Source organism: Corvus moneduloides, chromosome 13 (assembly GCF_009650955.1).
Source record: "Corvus moneduloides isolate bCorMon1 chromosome 13, bCorMon1.pri, whole genome shotgun sequence".
In the NCBI taxonomy this organism is placed as follows: Eukaryota; Metazoa; Chordata; class Aves; order Passeriformes; family Corvidae; genus Corvus; species Corvus moneduloides.
The window spans coordinates 16,089,185-16,104,437 of NC_045488.1; the positions used below are offsets into that span (position 1 = coordinate 16,089,185).

Genomic DNA, 15,253 nt, shown 5'->3' on the forward strand with positions numbered 1-15,253 from the left:
ATTCAGGTGTTCTCAGTTAGCACAGCAGAGGGGAGTTGCACTTTTGACTGTTGATGCCTAAATTGTATTGAAACTTCAATTTTGATACCCAAATCCTCATTTAGATCTATCCTGAAGTAGTACTTCTGCTGCAAGAGTTCACTGGGAGGGCCTTGTGCCAGATTTCTTTTCTTTTGCACTTCATGTAGGGAACTGTGATTTCAAACAAGACACCTGCAAGTAGAGGGACGCTACATTAATCTACATTCATTCTGAGAAGGTTTAAAGCCCTTGTTGGCCAAAAGGGGAGCTTAAAAGGTGTTTGGGGGTCATCTTGTTTCCCTGCTGCCGAATGAAACATGACGTATGTGCTAAAACAGCTCTAATATATGTGTAGCCTAATTTTGTATCAGTGTATTCCTTAAGGAATAAACCTAATAAACCACAATTCAGAAGAACAAGCAAGATGCTGCTGACAAAAAATTAAGACAGATTTTTTCCATTAGAAGCTGAAGTTTTATTACAGGATAACAGTACATAAAGCACATCTAAAATCGATGTGTTCAATGCACTTAATAAAGGTAATGTAATATTAAAGGTACAGTTTCTAAGTACAATATAACAACATTCATATTAGAATGAAAATTGGAGTATTTAAAAGACAACATTAAATCTCTTATTTTTACAGTCATATTTACAAAATGAATCAAAATACTTTTTTTGGGACCGAGTAAAATAACAAACTTGAATATAAGTAGGCTATCGTAAGAGTGAGTTGGAAAGGTCCATGGAAGGGAAAAGTGAAGTGACTGGGTAAAGATCATTAGCAAAGGTTTAGTACAATACCACTTTAGTATTCCTCTTGATGGCTTACATTTTATTGTGGCTAGAAAAGGAATTTATACATACTGTACACATAACAGACAGCACATATTTACATGTACAGTATAATTGCATTAAACTTGTGTGTATTTACAGAAATTTGAGCATATCACTCAACGAGGTTTTTAAGTCTGTGTGCTTAATCTTCAATCCGATGTGTATTTGTAATCAGCATTTATTCTGGTGTTGGTACGTTGAACATTTAGTAAAGAGGGAGGATAAATATTAACCAAATGGTTTTGCATAAATATATCAAACTATTAAAACAATAGGGAGAATGCGTTCCTGGCATTACTTACAGGTTGGTAAGTACAAATTTAAGAGTGAGTCCTTTTCTCTTTGAAAATATCAAAAGGTGACTTAAATCAAGAAGGGAAAACAAAATTGTCATGGCTTATATTTAAGTAAGATTGTAGCTTCAAGAGGTTTTTATAATTGTCCTGATAGTGTTTGCAGTTAAACATTCCACTTACGAAAATATACCCATGGTGCAGTAAAGTTTGTTTTTGTTTTTAGGTCAACAGTATGTTTGCTGTTTAAAAAAAATTATTTATATATATATATTCCTTGGATTGAGGGTATAAAAGCAGTGCATGGAAGCCAAGAACCATGGCTTTAAAATTCACTACCTTCTATTATCAAAAAGTGCAGTAAACAGAAGCATTGTTATTAATAAATTGCTCAAAAATCTTTGCTAAAGATCTTATAAATTCAGTAATATTACAGAAAAGTTCTAATAAATATTTAAAAGGTTAATTACCTCCTTAGTTAGATATTTGATATCCATCAGTTTTTAAGAATGAACATGAAAACAATATCTAGAATGAAAGGAACAGGGGATAGGAATACTTTGAAGGGTATATGACTACGTAAATTAAGGTATACATGAAAAAATAAAAACAAAACCCCCATACCTGACAAAACATTGCAAATTCCACTTCTTAATGAACTTCAGTTGCTACTGGCTGTCCTTGGATATGTATTCATGGTGTATAAAGCATATCCAGGGACTGAATTTAGCCATCCATCGTGGCAGATTTACAGAACATTCCTATTTACAGTAACTGGAGTTAAGTGTGTAGGCATGGCCCAGTAACATCCGCAGTCTGAGTATGTATAGATCCTATTTAAAGTGAGGAGGGAGGAAGGCACCCAGCAGAATAACATCTATAAATTTCTGATGCAACAACAGGATAGAATTCTCCCAACAAGCCAAATAACTACCTCCCTTTCAGACAGACAGCATATTGTAATTATTTTATACTGACAGAATAGATGTTTTTCTTATTTTTGATACAATACAGGCAAACTGTTTTAGTAACCAAAAGGATAACAAGCTGGACAGAACATTTTTAATAACGTTAATAATTAATAATGTTAATAATGTAGAAAAAAATTCTACATTTGATATCAAGTATCTGTACCGGTGAAGTAATTTTCTCCTTATTAAATATACTATAGAATAATTTATATAATGACACTATGCATTTAAAGAGAAAACCATGTCCCAAATCTTGTACTCTGATACAGGTACTTGTTGGGCATATGTTGGTGTGTATATATATATATACACAAATATATATATTTATATATAGTTATACTCAGTGAAATTAACAAGACCCAAAGGTGGTATTGTCTCGGAATAAAAGGGGTTTGTTTGTTTTTGTTCACAAAAGTAACTTATCTAGCACCACACATCAGAAAAACACAAAAATAGCACACTCTAGTTCTAAACAGCTATGTCTAAAATAGATTATATAGTAAAACAGATATTATACAGCATAATGTGGTATTTGATAAACAGATAAATATTTGCACTGTGTAGGCTGTTTATAGTATAATTTTATCTATACAGAATGAAAGCAAAAAGTTAACTGTATAGAGGTGAGCAGAACAACATTAAATATTATGACTCCAAAGCAGAGACAAAGTTAGAGTTGAAAGAATAGAGCAAGATAAAATGTTTACAGGCCATTACAAGTCCTTAAATTAGTAGTAAAATAAGGAATCAGTTGCTCAAGTTTAAGAAAGCAGTAAACAAGAGATTGCATTTACATGCAGATGTCTAAAACTTGTATTTCTTTTAAATCTATGCACAAAAAGTCATTTGTTTTTATTGCTTGACATTCAGTTATGGCTAGAATATTTTTAACCTTTTTTTTGTACTTTGGAAACAATATTGTTAAAGGTGCCATAAAAATGGACAACATTGAAAACAGTTTGCAGATAAACCACCTAACACTGCAGTTCTTAATACATTTTCAAAAGCCTTGTCTGGGGTTTGTCATATGTTAAATATATTTAATCTGGGAAAATACATTGTAGCTTGAAGCCTCCCATTGGCCCAAAGATCCAATACAAAAACACATCTCCAGAAAAGGAGCAGGCAGACAATACAGTTACATATAAAGAAGCAGCCAGTTAATGTCCTAATACTTCAAATATTAACCACTGTTCTGTAACTTGTTTCTAAATCAATGTAGAAATGAGGAACATTTTGGATTTAGAAAGGTGTACAGTACGTATGCCTTTTTGTGAAATAAAATTCACTGTATTGCTTATGAATTCTCTGCATTAGATATAGATAGCATTACAGTTTGCAAGTTCCTGTAAAGTTTGTGCATCTACATTAAGACTTTGTAGGGTAATTCAGGGTAGTGTTTCTCAAACCGAAAGTCACAACTGGTTCTTTGAACGCTGCTCAAGTGTTTAGATTGTAATCGAAACACCCTGCCAGGCACACCCAGCTCGGTTCTTTGTGAAGTGCAGCTCCTGCAGCGCGGAGCACGTGCTTGTGCTGGCTACAGGAGCGCGCTGGGCAGGGAACTCGGGAGCTGCAGCTCAGCCCCACGGCCTGGAGGAGTTGCAAGAGCCGGCTGTGGGCTGCACTTTGCATTTGCAGTGGCCGGAGAGTTCCCAAGTACCTGCAGCAGCTTGGTTCCTTCAGTTAGGAAATGCTGCCAATAATTCCAGCTGATTCACACTCCCTGCCCCAAGAAACGTAAATTAATTCCAACACAGAGAGCCCTGTGCAGAATTATAGCCCACAGATATTGTGCTTTCAGAAACCTTGAGAAACACTAACATAGGAACACAAGTATACATAGGACATGTGAACACTGAAAACATGCAGATGTTAACAAAAAGTGTGATGTCACACATCAAGTTGAACAACTTGATTGTGAAGTTCAGCTTGAAGAAGTATTAAGATTATGAGGGAAGACACACAAGTGAATATTGTGGCAGAAGAAGTGAGCCTATGAGTATTGATCTGAAGCCTTTATCATGTTTTGTTTCTTATTTGGATAGCCTACTTATTGCTATAAAGTTATTGCTATATTCTACCAATGATAAAGGCAAAAAAAAAAAAAAAAAAGACAAACAGCAACATTACATATGGAAAAGGTAGAATACAGCTTCTGTTTTGATGTTAAAATTCTATTTAGTACCTGAATAAAGTTCCAAAGATAGACTGTATATTATGTTACGTGTTTTTCCCCTCAAGTCCAGTGACTTAGCATTATGTAGCAAGCCATTATCACAGTACTAGAATTAAAGCACACACTGCAAGAATTTTTAAATAAAAACTAATTTGTATTTTAAAACTTTACTTTTTGTTGTTGTATTTGGTATTTGTATGCATTTGCCCTCATTTCCACCAAATGATTTACTGACAGGAATATTTAAACAAAGTAAGAGGCTAATATTCAAATATATTAATGGATGAAACTTTAAAAGTAATAAATATTAGTATTAATAATTAAAAAGTAATTCTAATAGTTATATTCAGCTAAGGAAAATAAAGATGTTCTGTGCAATCTGAATCAGCTAGCACAGGTAGAATTTCATACAATGAATAATCAAGAGAAAATTGCTTATTATTTTTGGATATTGTATAGTAAGTGCTGTTTCTGACATTTATATTAATAGGTTTATCTACATTGGGGAGTTTAGGAATGTCTAGGGAAAAAATACATGTTGTTTGCACAGCTTACACTGTGTGACCTGTTTTGTTCATCAAGTACAGACTGGGGACTGTCTAGCCAATCCTAAAAAAGATATTGTAATGCTTGGATCATCCCACTACATAGTTAAAACATCTTATAGATTGTCCATTCCAAGAGTATGTTTAATTGATATGCAAGTGTGTAAAGAATAGGGCCCACTGTGAATCAGCAATAGGAATTTTCTTCTGCTGAAGATGCCAGAACACCAACTGATCATACTTGCTAAGCACTCGTCTGCCTTGGAAAGCCATTCCTAGCTAAACTCAACTGTCAGCTTGTGAAACCCTAAGTACTAGTAAATAGTTTCCCTATTTATTAAGCAATCTAAAGTAACCAACTGGAAGCTGTATACCCCGTGAAAAAATCGTCAAAGATACTGGAAAACTGGGGCTTTCTGCAAGCAGACAGATTTGATGGAGAAATTAAATTCACTCTCTTCCCAACGTAACCAAAGTCTTGACACCTTGCTCATTTTGCTCATAGTTGTTTATTTGCTTTTCTACTTGCATTTTCAAAAGAATGTGAAACCATAAAACAAAGCTAATTGGGACATGCTTCCAGCATCCTATAGTTTGGCACTGGGAGACTTCCTAAACATTGGTGGATTTTGGTGCCATTGTAAGATCACTTGGAATTGCTGTATTTGATGTACTAGATATGAAAATGTCTTCAGCCTCAGTGCTTCTTTCCAGTCAGGTTTTGGCTTTACCATGAAACATCTGCAACAACAACAGACAACATTTGAAGTGTTGTTCTTGTATTCCTGCAGATCTGTGTTCCCGTCTGTGTGACTTCACTGCTGAAACCTAATCATGACCTTTTCATTCTTACTGTGTTCTCATAAGCTGATTCATTTTCTTTGACAATAATTTAAATACTAAAAGCTGTTTTCTGTTGCAGAACACTGAATTTCATCTGGAAAAGTAGTCCTATCATTATAAAAATGTCCAGAGGGTACTGAAATTAATTTCAATCATTTATTTAGTGGGTCAGCATTTATTTTCTAAAATATAATTGTAAAATCTTTGCACTGTTTGGAGTACTTCTGTTTCGAGCAAAATACCGACCAAAAAGCAGCTCTACTACAAAAGTGAGCAAGAGAATGAGGCACACGTAGAGCATTGAGTTAAAAAAAAATCCAGTTCTCTTGTGCCTGGGGGCAGGGGGAAGGGAAGAAATACTAGCGTATTTTTTAAAAAGTAATTTGTTCCACCAGCAGTGCTGGCCACCCTGTTGAAGAGTTTTAGAAGATCCCTGAGCACATTAGTTTCTGACTCATAACCCCAGCTCCAAAATGATAGGGCTTCTCTTGTTGATAACGAGATGGATTGTCATTCACAGTTAAGTCAATCATAAGGTGCTTATCTATTTACCCTTTTTTTCACCAATCAGCACAAAGAACTGTCAGAAAATAACTTTTATTTTTCTTTTTTAAATAATAAAAGGGCACAAAATTTAAACAATCAATGTTTTGTGACAGTGGTTTAGGATTATTATCTGGCTGCCCCTCAACAACAGACAAGTGATTCAATCGACATTCCTTAGCAAAAAAAAAAAAAAAAGAAAAAGAAAAAAAAAGAAAAAAAGGAAAGAAAAGAAAAAAGGCAAAAAAAAAGAAAAATCCTGTACAAATATGTATTTTTCCCTGAGGGATCAAGGTTACACCCGCAAGTGCTCTATGTACATATTGCACTGTAGAGGAATGAAGAACATGTGCAAAAAAAGCAACAATGATTGAAGCTTACTAATCAAACCTTTTAATCATGACTGCTATGTCATCTTGCATTTTGGAATGTCGGAACACAGCTATTCCTTTAATCTAAAATGTTAAAAAAAACCCCCAAAACAAAACAAAAAGGAAAGAAAAAGAAAAACACACCTCTACTATGGCACATTCAATGAAATAAAAAGTTTTCCAAAGACAAATAGACAAATTCCATCAAGAAAATAATACAAAGTTCGTTCGTTTGTGGTTTTTTTTTGTTTTTTAGAAAAATTACATTACTTTCTTTCATTGTTTCACATTACAAAATCTTTTTTTTTTAATGTTTACACAAATCACATTTTATTGCAGGAATATTTCAAGTGCCATCAAACATTTATAGAAGGGTTAAAAAAATAGAAGTCTCTCTAAAGTGGTCCAGACAAGGCTTTGTATAGAATAAATCTTTTTTTCCACCTTCTATTTTTGACTTAAGTATTTTGAATACATTTTCTTTATTCCATTGACACTTAACAGCCTAGAAGCAGCCTCTCACACGTCCCACGCATACACTCATGTGCGCACACAATGGACTCTCTCACACACACACAGGTGCACATACACAGATATCTTGGTATCCATACTAAGATAGATAAGCTAATAAAGAACAACCAAACTTAAAAACAGCCTCCCTTTTTACCTAATTCCATACGTCAAACAATGCGGGAGGTGATGACATATGTTAGGGTGGTTCAGATGACAGTATAAGTCTAGTAGCTCTTCCTAGAAATCCAGAAAACATCTCCAGGGACAGATATAACTCCCAAGGAAAATATCTTTGCAGACTGTAAGGACCAGGTAATCAAAACTTAAAATATTACGTTCAGCTATCCTAGTGTTTTTATTTGTAGTGAACTGGGCACATGATGAAAATATTCATGTGAATATCCATTGACCTCCAGTGTTTTTTAACTGGTTGATCATCTGATACCAGGCCACAGTCCCACGTGTTTTGCAGAGGCAATTTCCTCTGCTGCGCTGGGTTCTCACATGGCCATCTCTGAGCAGCCACTCCAGTGTCATTCTGAGTCCCCTTGCATAAAAACCTCCTTGGCAACAGATGTCTTATCAGTACATCTGCTGTGCCGTATCCCTTTTTTTCCCCTCTCCATGAACAGCAACCCAGAAATTATACTCTATTGCCAAGTGGCTGTTAACTGTGATCAGGAAAGCTAAGTTACTTGGGGTATGTATGCTCAGCCTGATTTAACAAGGTCCCAGTACACATGAGCTCCCACAAACAAAATTGATAGTATTTTCTGGCCTGGAAGATCACTTTCAGCTAAGGCCCTATTTGAAACCTTTTTATCGTTATGTATTTTATTAGTAAATGCTCCAAGACTTGTATTGTCAATGATTTATGAATGTAAATATGCTAAACAGATTCCAAACAAAATCACTGGCACCTAGATGCCTGGTAAAGTACTAATATTCATCATAAAAAGGTAAGAACAGGATGTGACTGAAAACTAATCCCCAAATATTTTGCCTGGTAGTCTACATTGTCAGAAGTAGGAGTTGTATCTCGCTCTCTAAAAAAGTACAGGTCTTATTCATTATTCATTAGTTGACACTGAGATTAAGTTTAGTTGATCTTTACAGGACTAGCACCTAAGGCTGGTCACATTCAGAAAACATTTGTTAGTTAAAAGGGGTGCTTCAAAAATAGGAACACACATTAGAATGCAAGTACCATATCATGCCAGTTACTCCAATAAAGTAAACAATGATCCTAGGAAAAGCGTTTCAGTGGGAGTGGAGAGAGCACGTGCTGGGCTGTGAGCCACCTCTTCAGGAGCAGGCAGGATGGAGCAGGAAAAAGACAGCTCTATGGACTTCATCCAAAAGCCCTCTCCTGCCTCCATCCCAGTGCTCACAGAGCTGCAGGTGTTCCCCTCCCACACTCCAGAGCACACCGCTCTGAGGAAGAACCGTGATGCTCTCCTCTCGGCCTCCTTTCAAACCCTAGAGATGAATGATAGCTGTAACCTTCCCTGATGTGCTAGACTGGAACGGTTTTAGTAAGTGTCATAGATAAATGTCTCAATTTGACCCCAAAGGAAACATGTTCAAATCATAGAATAAACTGTATTTTGCTAATAAGAACCCACTGATTCTCCTTTTAAGATACTTAGGTTTCAGTGTGCTTCTATTTGCTTGTTACTTCTCAACAACTATAACCTATATGAGATTGTTTACCCTTGGAAATTAAAGCAGTAGGGCACATTCTGTCTCATTCCTTTTCCTTTTCTGAAGTTCCCAGCTTTTTCTTAGGTACTTCATCAGAAACTGCATTTGCGTTGGCCTACAGGGCATCCAGTTACGCATCTTCATCTCATGCAAACCCAGTTATACACCTCTGGCTCAAACAGCTACAGTTTTAATTTGCAATGTTGTTTATGTGAATCTGTTTCCTTCAGAACTACATTTACTGCCAGCTTTGCTCAGAGACAGAATTCTTCCTGAAAGGAATGGTAATTAATAACACTGCAAGATTCAGCTTATTGGTTGGTTATGCAATACAGGAATCAGAATCATAGAATGCAGATTTCTGATATTAATGATTTCCAGGCTTGTACCAAGAACAAACCAATGCTTTCTAGCAAAAGTGTGCCTTTCCTTCCTTAGTCTGTCCCCATCTGATCAACTTTAAAGTGCGTCTTTTTAAACAAGGAGAGAACAGACTTCTCTGTTCAGCTCCCTGAAACTGAACTGCTGGATGTTGGAAGAACAGGGGTCAGTGTCTCAAACTCACTGAAATCAAAGACAAACCCATAGATTTTGACAGGCTACAGCTTGGCATTTGAAGACATTGTTTACAATATGGAGTAAAAAAGTATGTAATATCATGTATAAAAACTACTTTTCTGCAGACATGTCATACACACATACTTTTACTGTAGATACAGACTTGAATAAATACTTTCAAACTTGGATTTATGGTGGGCAGAAATACACTATTTAATAGCCTGATTTTCAAAGATGTTCTGTTACTCATTTGTAAATGATTTGTAATTAATTAGTTTAACTCTGACAGTGGAAACTCAGAACATTTGAAAATAAGGCTTTTGACTTTGAAGCATCCAGGTTTGAAAGATTTGAAAATAAAAGTACCTTTGAATTTAACTTCTGAAAGAATAATTTTAATGTAGAAAATTGTCATTATTTTCAACTCTTTAAAAAAATCTGTAACCATTTCAGGATATGACCAGCCTCTCTTTAAAAGTAACATGGAAAACAGCAGCATAAATACCTCCCAATGTACCAGTACCTGCCAAACCTTTTTCAGTTAAACTTGAATTTCTGGTGCACATGCAACACAACAATGAACACGCTAGCATTTAATTTAAAGAAAAAGGTGCAAAATGAAAGTGCCTTATCAATTCAACAAGAAAAGCTATACCAGTAACTACATTTTATATTAATTAAAACAATATATAAACAATATCTCTTTTGCTATATATAGTCTTCATGCCCATTTACCCTGTAATATATTATAATGCTATTGTTGCTATTGCTATGGACCCTTTTCATGCCATTATGTCTACTGGCAAACAGTGGTAGGTGAAAAAAAATCGTCCTTCATGAAACAATGAGCAAGTTGTGCAAACTGATGCTGAAATCTCTGCAACGCACACCAGTCGCTGATTACTAGGTGGACTCTGTTCTGACCAACAAATTGATTGTTCTGTCAAAAATCTGGGCAGTGAACTACAGGAGAAAACAACCTTCTGACATTAGTACCCTCAGTCTGTGTAAACAGAGGTCAAGGATTGAGAAGTTGAGACAGAAAAAGGGTCCATATTTGTAGGCATAATGGAAATCATATGCATGAGAAAAACAAGTTCAACTTTGTTTCATTGTTTCCCATCCTTCGCCTGACCCCGACTGCCAAGAGATGTGCAGTGTGTTGGCTCCCTAGGTCTGTGCAGGGCCATATAAAGTGTCTTGGTTTTCTTTTTTTTTTTTTCCTTTTTTTTCCTTTCTTTTGTTTTAATGTTTGTACTTCAGACATTCTAGAAGTGCTTAGGTGATACGTTTACCCATCAATTTGCATTGCTGGCTCAAACTCTGAAGTGAACAACTCCTTGTAAAGTGGAGGAAAATGAAGTCGCACAATGTCTGGGTATATTGCTTTAAATGCCATAAGCTTTTCTGTATGTCGTCCACACAGTGCTCTTAAAGTAGACACTTTGCATATTAACTGTAAAAAAATGAACACAAGTCATATGGTCATACATGGAACCAGGCCTCCTACTCTTGCTGTAAGGATTAAAGCTCTCCCAAACCAAATTATTTACCTTAACAAGGACATTTCAGATGCACAGTCACGGATATTTGCTAAAGCTATTATAGTAATGGACTCACAGCTATTTGTGAAATAATCTTTTTTAAATTCTTAGGAAAATGTGGCATTAGGTTTCCTTGCTGGATTGATAAACAAGTATTTCAGGGCTGGATCTTCATTCATTAAATTATCCTCTTGGAAGAAGGCAATCCCAATTGCTTTTAAACCCACTGTGACTATTATGGAAGGAACTGGCAATGCAATAGATTAGACTTATTTACCTCAAGCCAAATAAGGTGAAAAATATGTACTTCAAAAATATCATGAAGGTACTCCCTGAAGTTACTGAGCAAAGTATTTGTGTCAAAGCATATGGAAGACTCTTTCTTCCAACAAAGGTATCCAAAGTATGCACTAAGAGAAGAATGACATGAGCTAGGATTTGAAATTAAGAAAATCTGCAGAGCCCAGGCTGGACCATCCTGCTTCTGTTGTAACTAACTCTGTGGTGTGAAATGAAGCATAAGCTTTCTGCCTGTGCAGCGGTGTAAAAGGAACTATCTCTGCAAGGTAAAAGTGAAGTGCCTATCTTTCCCCAGTTCTTCAGATTTACTTCTTGTAACATCACACCACTTTCCCATTTCTGAGAAATTACAAGAAGATACTTCAGATTAGTATAACGGTAGGTAGTGCCTCTTTTTCCTAGGCATCAGTATTTGGAAGAACTGAGAAAAAGGCTGTGTGGGGAAGTCCTCATGGAAGACTGAAAAAGTTTCGTTTTTGTCTCACATGTTTTAACAACTTAATTGTCAGGCAGGCAGAGATTCCACGAGGATTAAGGCATGCATGTTGTAGCACTGAAATAGTATTATTCTGTGTGAATAGGAGTGTTGTATAGGAGAACTATGATAAAAACCTTCATCGCTTCTCATGAAGTTCCACATAAAAATAATCCCTTTCAGACCATTATCAACCTTGTTTCCTAGAACATCATCATTTCACCTCTTCTAGGTTTAAGTAAATAGTCTCAGCTGAGCAGCTCAATTTTGAACAAAGAATTTTGGGTTTATAAATAAATTAACTGTGTATGAGCTTTTACCCCAGAATCGGGGCAATGTTCAGATGAAGCCACTCTTTCACAGTCCTGTGACATGGCACAGGATGATTCTTACCTTTGTTAGAATTCCATCTTCTCGGTGGTTCTTCTGTAGGACGTGCTGAAGTGCTAGCTGGATCTTCTGTTGGAGTTTTTCAATTTTTACTTTCTCCTGAAGCCATGAGCGATCTGAATATAAATGGAGTTAAAACCTCTAGTAATGCACATAATGGATCACAGCGCACCAGGAAGTACTAAGTCTGTTACAGATGCATTTTTCCTGTTTGCAATCTTCCTTCCACGTGTTATATATTTTCATATAGAAAATGGGTTTCATAATTAATAGGTTTTGAAATACATTTATCACATGCACTTAAAAGTTATTTTTATAAAACCCTTATTTAGGAGACTACAATGTATCTGACTAAGATCTATTATTCATTTCCTAAAAAAAATCTGTAAAATGCAGGGTGTTTACAAAATGAGGCTGGCAACTTTTTACTGGGAAATGAATAGAACATATAATGAACAAGTAGTTGGAGAGGATCTTCTTGCTGAGATCTTACAGAATTTAGAGAAAACCAACAGAACTTACAGATCTTACAGAACTTAGAGTGACTTACAGATAAATCAGATGCAAAGATTCGGCTGTTAAAAAAAATAGCAGCTAAACTTCCTGACAGAAAAGTAGTATTAGCTGCTACATTCTCTGTGTGATAGAACTGTAGGGTTCTGTGGCTTGCTAAGACAAAGGGCTAACACACTTCCTGTCTGGCCAACAGCATGAGAACATATTTGTGATAGACTCAATAAATCCACCATTGCTAATAGACTTTTCCATCACCACTCCTGAGTCTACTGTGCTGCAGTCTGAACTCACAGTGTGCTTCCTCGGGTGTCAGGCCAGGCACAAACTCACTTTCTGCCCCAGTATCTTGTTCTTCCTCACCTAAGAAGCCTTCCCAGGACCTGGAGCACCCTGTGCACATCAACCTGTGATTATTAATTTAGCTGCAGGCATGGCAGACCCAGCCTGACTCTTGGGATGACTTGGATGTTTGGTACCATAATTCTCAGTGTCCCCAGTCACACAGTGGGGACAGATACCTAAATTACTTGTGTGTCTTTGTACTACACTAAAATGGCAATGCTGGAGGTTTTCTCTTGTGCTGCAGCTGCAAGCTCCCACACATGGAAAGGTGACTGTGGGAGTTCAGTAACTGCCTGTCTCACCAGGATTGGCCCACAGGTCTCACTCAAATGTATTTAAGCCTTTGCACAGAAGCTGAGTCCTCAACAAGGTGAAAATGTGGAGAACAAGGGCTCAGATTAAGATTTCCAATTTAACAAATTGGTTCCTAAATTCAAATGTGTTTATTAAAATAAAAATTTTGGTGAGGAGACACTAAAAAAGATGGTGACATTGCCACAATGTCCAATAATCTTAACATTATCATTAAAAAGACCTCAAAATAGAAACAACCTCTACCAAATAAACCTAGAGGAAACCATCTCTTACCTGCTGACATTAAAACAAACGCAGAAAACAAAGCGATCTCATCTTCTGTCAGGTGCATAGAACATAAACTTTTTCCAAATTCAAACACAAAGCTAATGAAGTCTTCACAACCTGCCAAAAAAAGTACAGCTCTTGTTACATTGTTTAAAACTACTTCAGAGCTACAGAGTTGTTGATTTATTCTGATGGAGATGAGAAATAGCTATAAAACGCTTCATAGGTGAATGGTCTCCTTAAGGACTGTGAAGTGATGGCAGTGAGATCTCACTCATCCTTGAGGGTATTACTCCACTCCCACAAGTCCCCAGCTCCCACATCTTGGCAGCCAAGATTCTGAAGGTTTTGCACACTGTATCTTTTCTACATTGGGTTCTTGTGGGGTAAATATGGATAAATCTCAAGCTATTTATTTTCAAGCTCAAAATTGGTTTATCTTTGTTTCTCTTCTAAATAGAACTTTGTCACATCAGTGTGGACTGAAGGCTCAAAGAGTGGACTTAAGTTCTGATTTTAAGATTATTGAGCACACAGAATGGGGGGAGAGAGAGGCACACAAGGCACATGCAGGAGGCAAAAGGAGAAGCCAAGGTCTGACTGAACATGGTTCATGCAGAAGAGGAACTCCGTCTCCTTCCATCCATTCTCTTGCTCACACAGGTGTTATTCAGGTTACTGCTGCTGTCACACATGCAGGTACACAGTCTTTAAAGTGAGCCCTGCTCTGAAGAGGACCACAACCTGAGAGAAGAGGGTTTTCCTCAGCCTCCCCAGCCTGAACTTTTGGATACAGCTGGTAACAGATCCAAGTTATATTTCCCTAGAACCCAGACTTGTTTGCACTCTGACCTTGTACCTTGAGGTGTTTTAGAAAGGCAGAGAATACTTCAGTAACTGTCCAGCATTCTCTACTGATGTATTTTCACTGCCCTCCAAAATGTTTTACAGCCCAAATCTAGACCCAGTGAATACCTCCTTTTAAAATCAGCAAAAATACATGGGAAAAAATTTCAAAATTGTATGTAGTTCAATTAAAAAAATTATTTACAATATTTTACCTGCAAATAACTGGACTTAGCACATTTAAAAACACCATTAACATCTTCAGAGCAGTAACGCATATGTCACTATACATCAGTATATCCAAAGTAAGCTTAAAATCTGCTGCCTTTTCCAACAGGATATATGAAGTGTTATATCAGATATGAAATCTTGGCTTCTCAACAAGTGAGTCCAAACTGCTCTACCCTAATCAAAATGCTGAACTTCAGCACCAACAGTCCTTTACTACAGAGAGTTAAGCACTTTTACCTCCTGAAATCAGCTTGGCTTCAAACAGAGCCAGCATGACAGCTTACAAAACAGTAGTTTGAGCTCCAGAACTCTTTTATTTGAATACTATAGACTGATTTTTCAAAGCAGATGTTTTCCCTTGCTTTTTCACCTTATTATTTTTATTCTGGTTTGGTTTTTTTTGTTTTCTTTGGCTTGGTTTTGTTGTTTTTTTTTTTTTTAAGACACAACACTTGACATTTCCTTACCTAAGGACTTGAAAACCTCTGGGCTAGCATACTTGCCATCAAAGTAGACTGTGTTGTTCTGGGAGTCAAAGGCACGGCACATTCTGATGAACACAACCTCTAAAGACCCTAAAACAGAAACAACGTATGTTTGACTATGGAAGGAGAGACTTCAGTTGCAAAGAGCAAGTGAGGATTTAAAA

At 36.5% G+C, this 15,253-nt stretch overlaps 1 protein-coding gene across 4 annotated transcripts in view; it reads right to left on the bottom strand.

The window, feature by feature from the left end:
• Positions 1-472: 472 nt before the first annotated feature.
• RORA (RAR related orphan receptor A) overlaps positions 473-15,253 on the bottom strand; it is a 389,378-nt gene continuing 374,597 nt past the window's right edge. For all 4 annotated transcript variants that reach the window (XM_032122711.1, XM_032122715.1, XM_032122714.1 and 1 more), the window contains 4 exons: positions 15,072-15,179; positions 13,534-13,644; positions 12,091-12,203; positions 473-10,834 (listed from right to left, as the gene is read on the bottom strand). In XM_032122711.1, the coding sequence (XP_031978602.1) occupies positions 10,670-10,834; positions 12,091-12,203; positions 13,534-13,644; positions 15,072-15,179 (497 nt within the window). In that variant the 3' untranslated portion in view covers positions 473-10,669. The remainder of the gene's footprint in view (positions 10,835-12,090; positions 12,204-13,533; positions 13,645-15,071; positions 15,180-15,253) is intronic.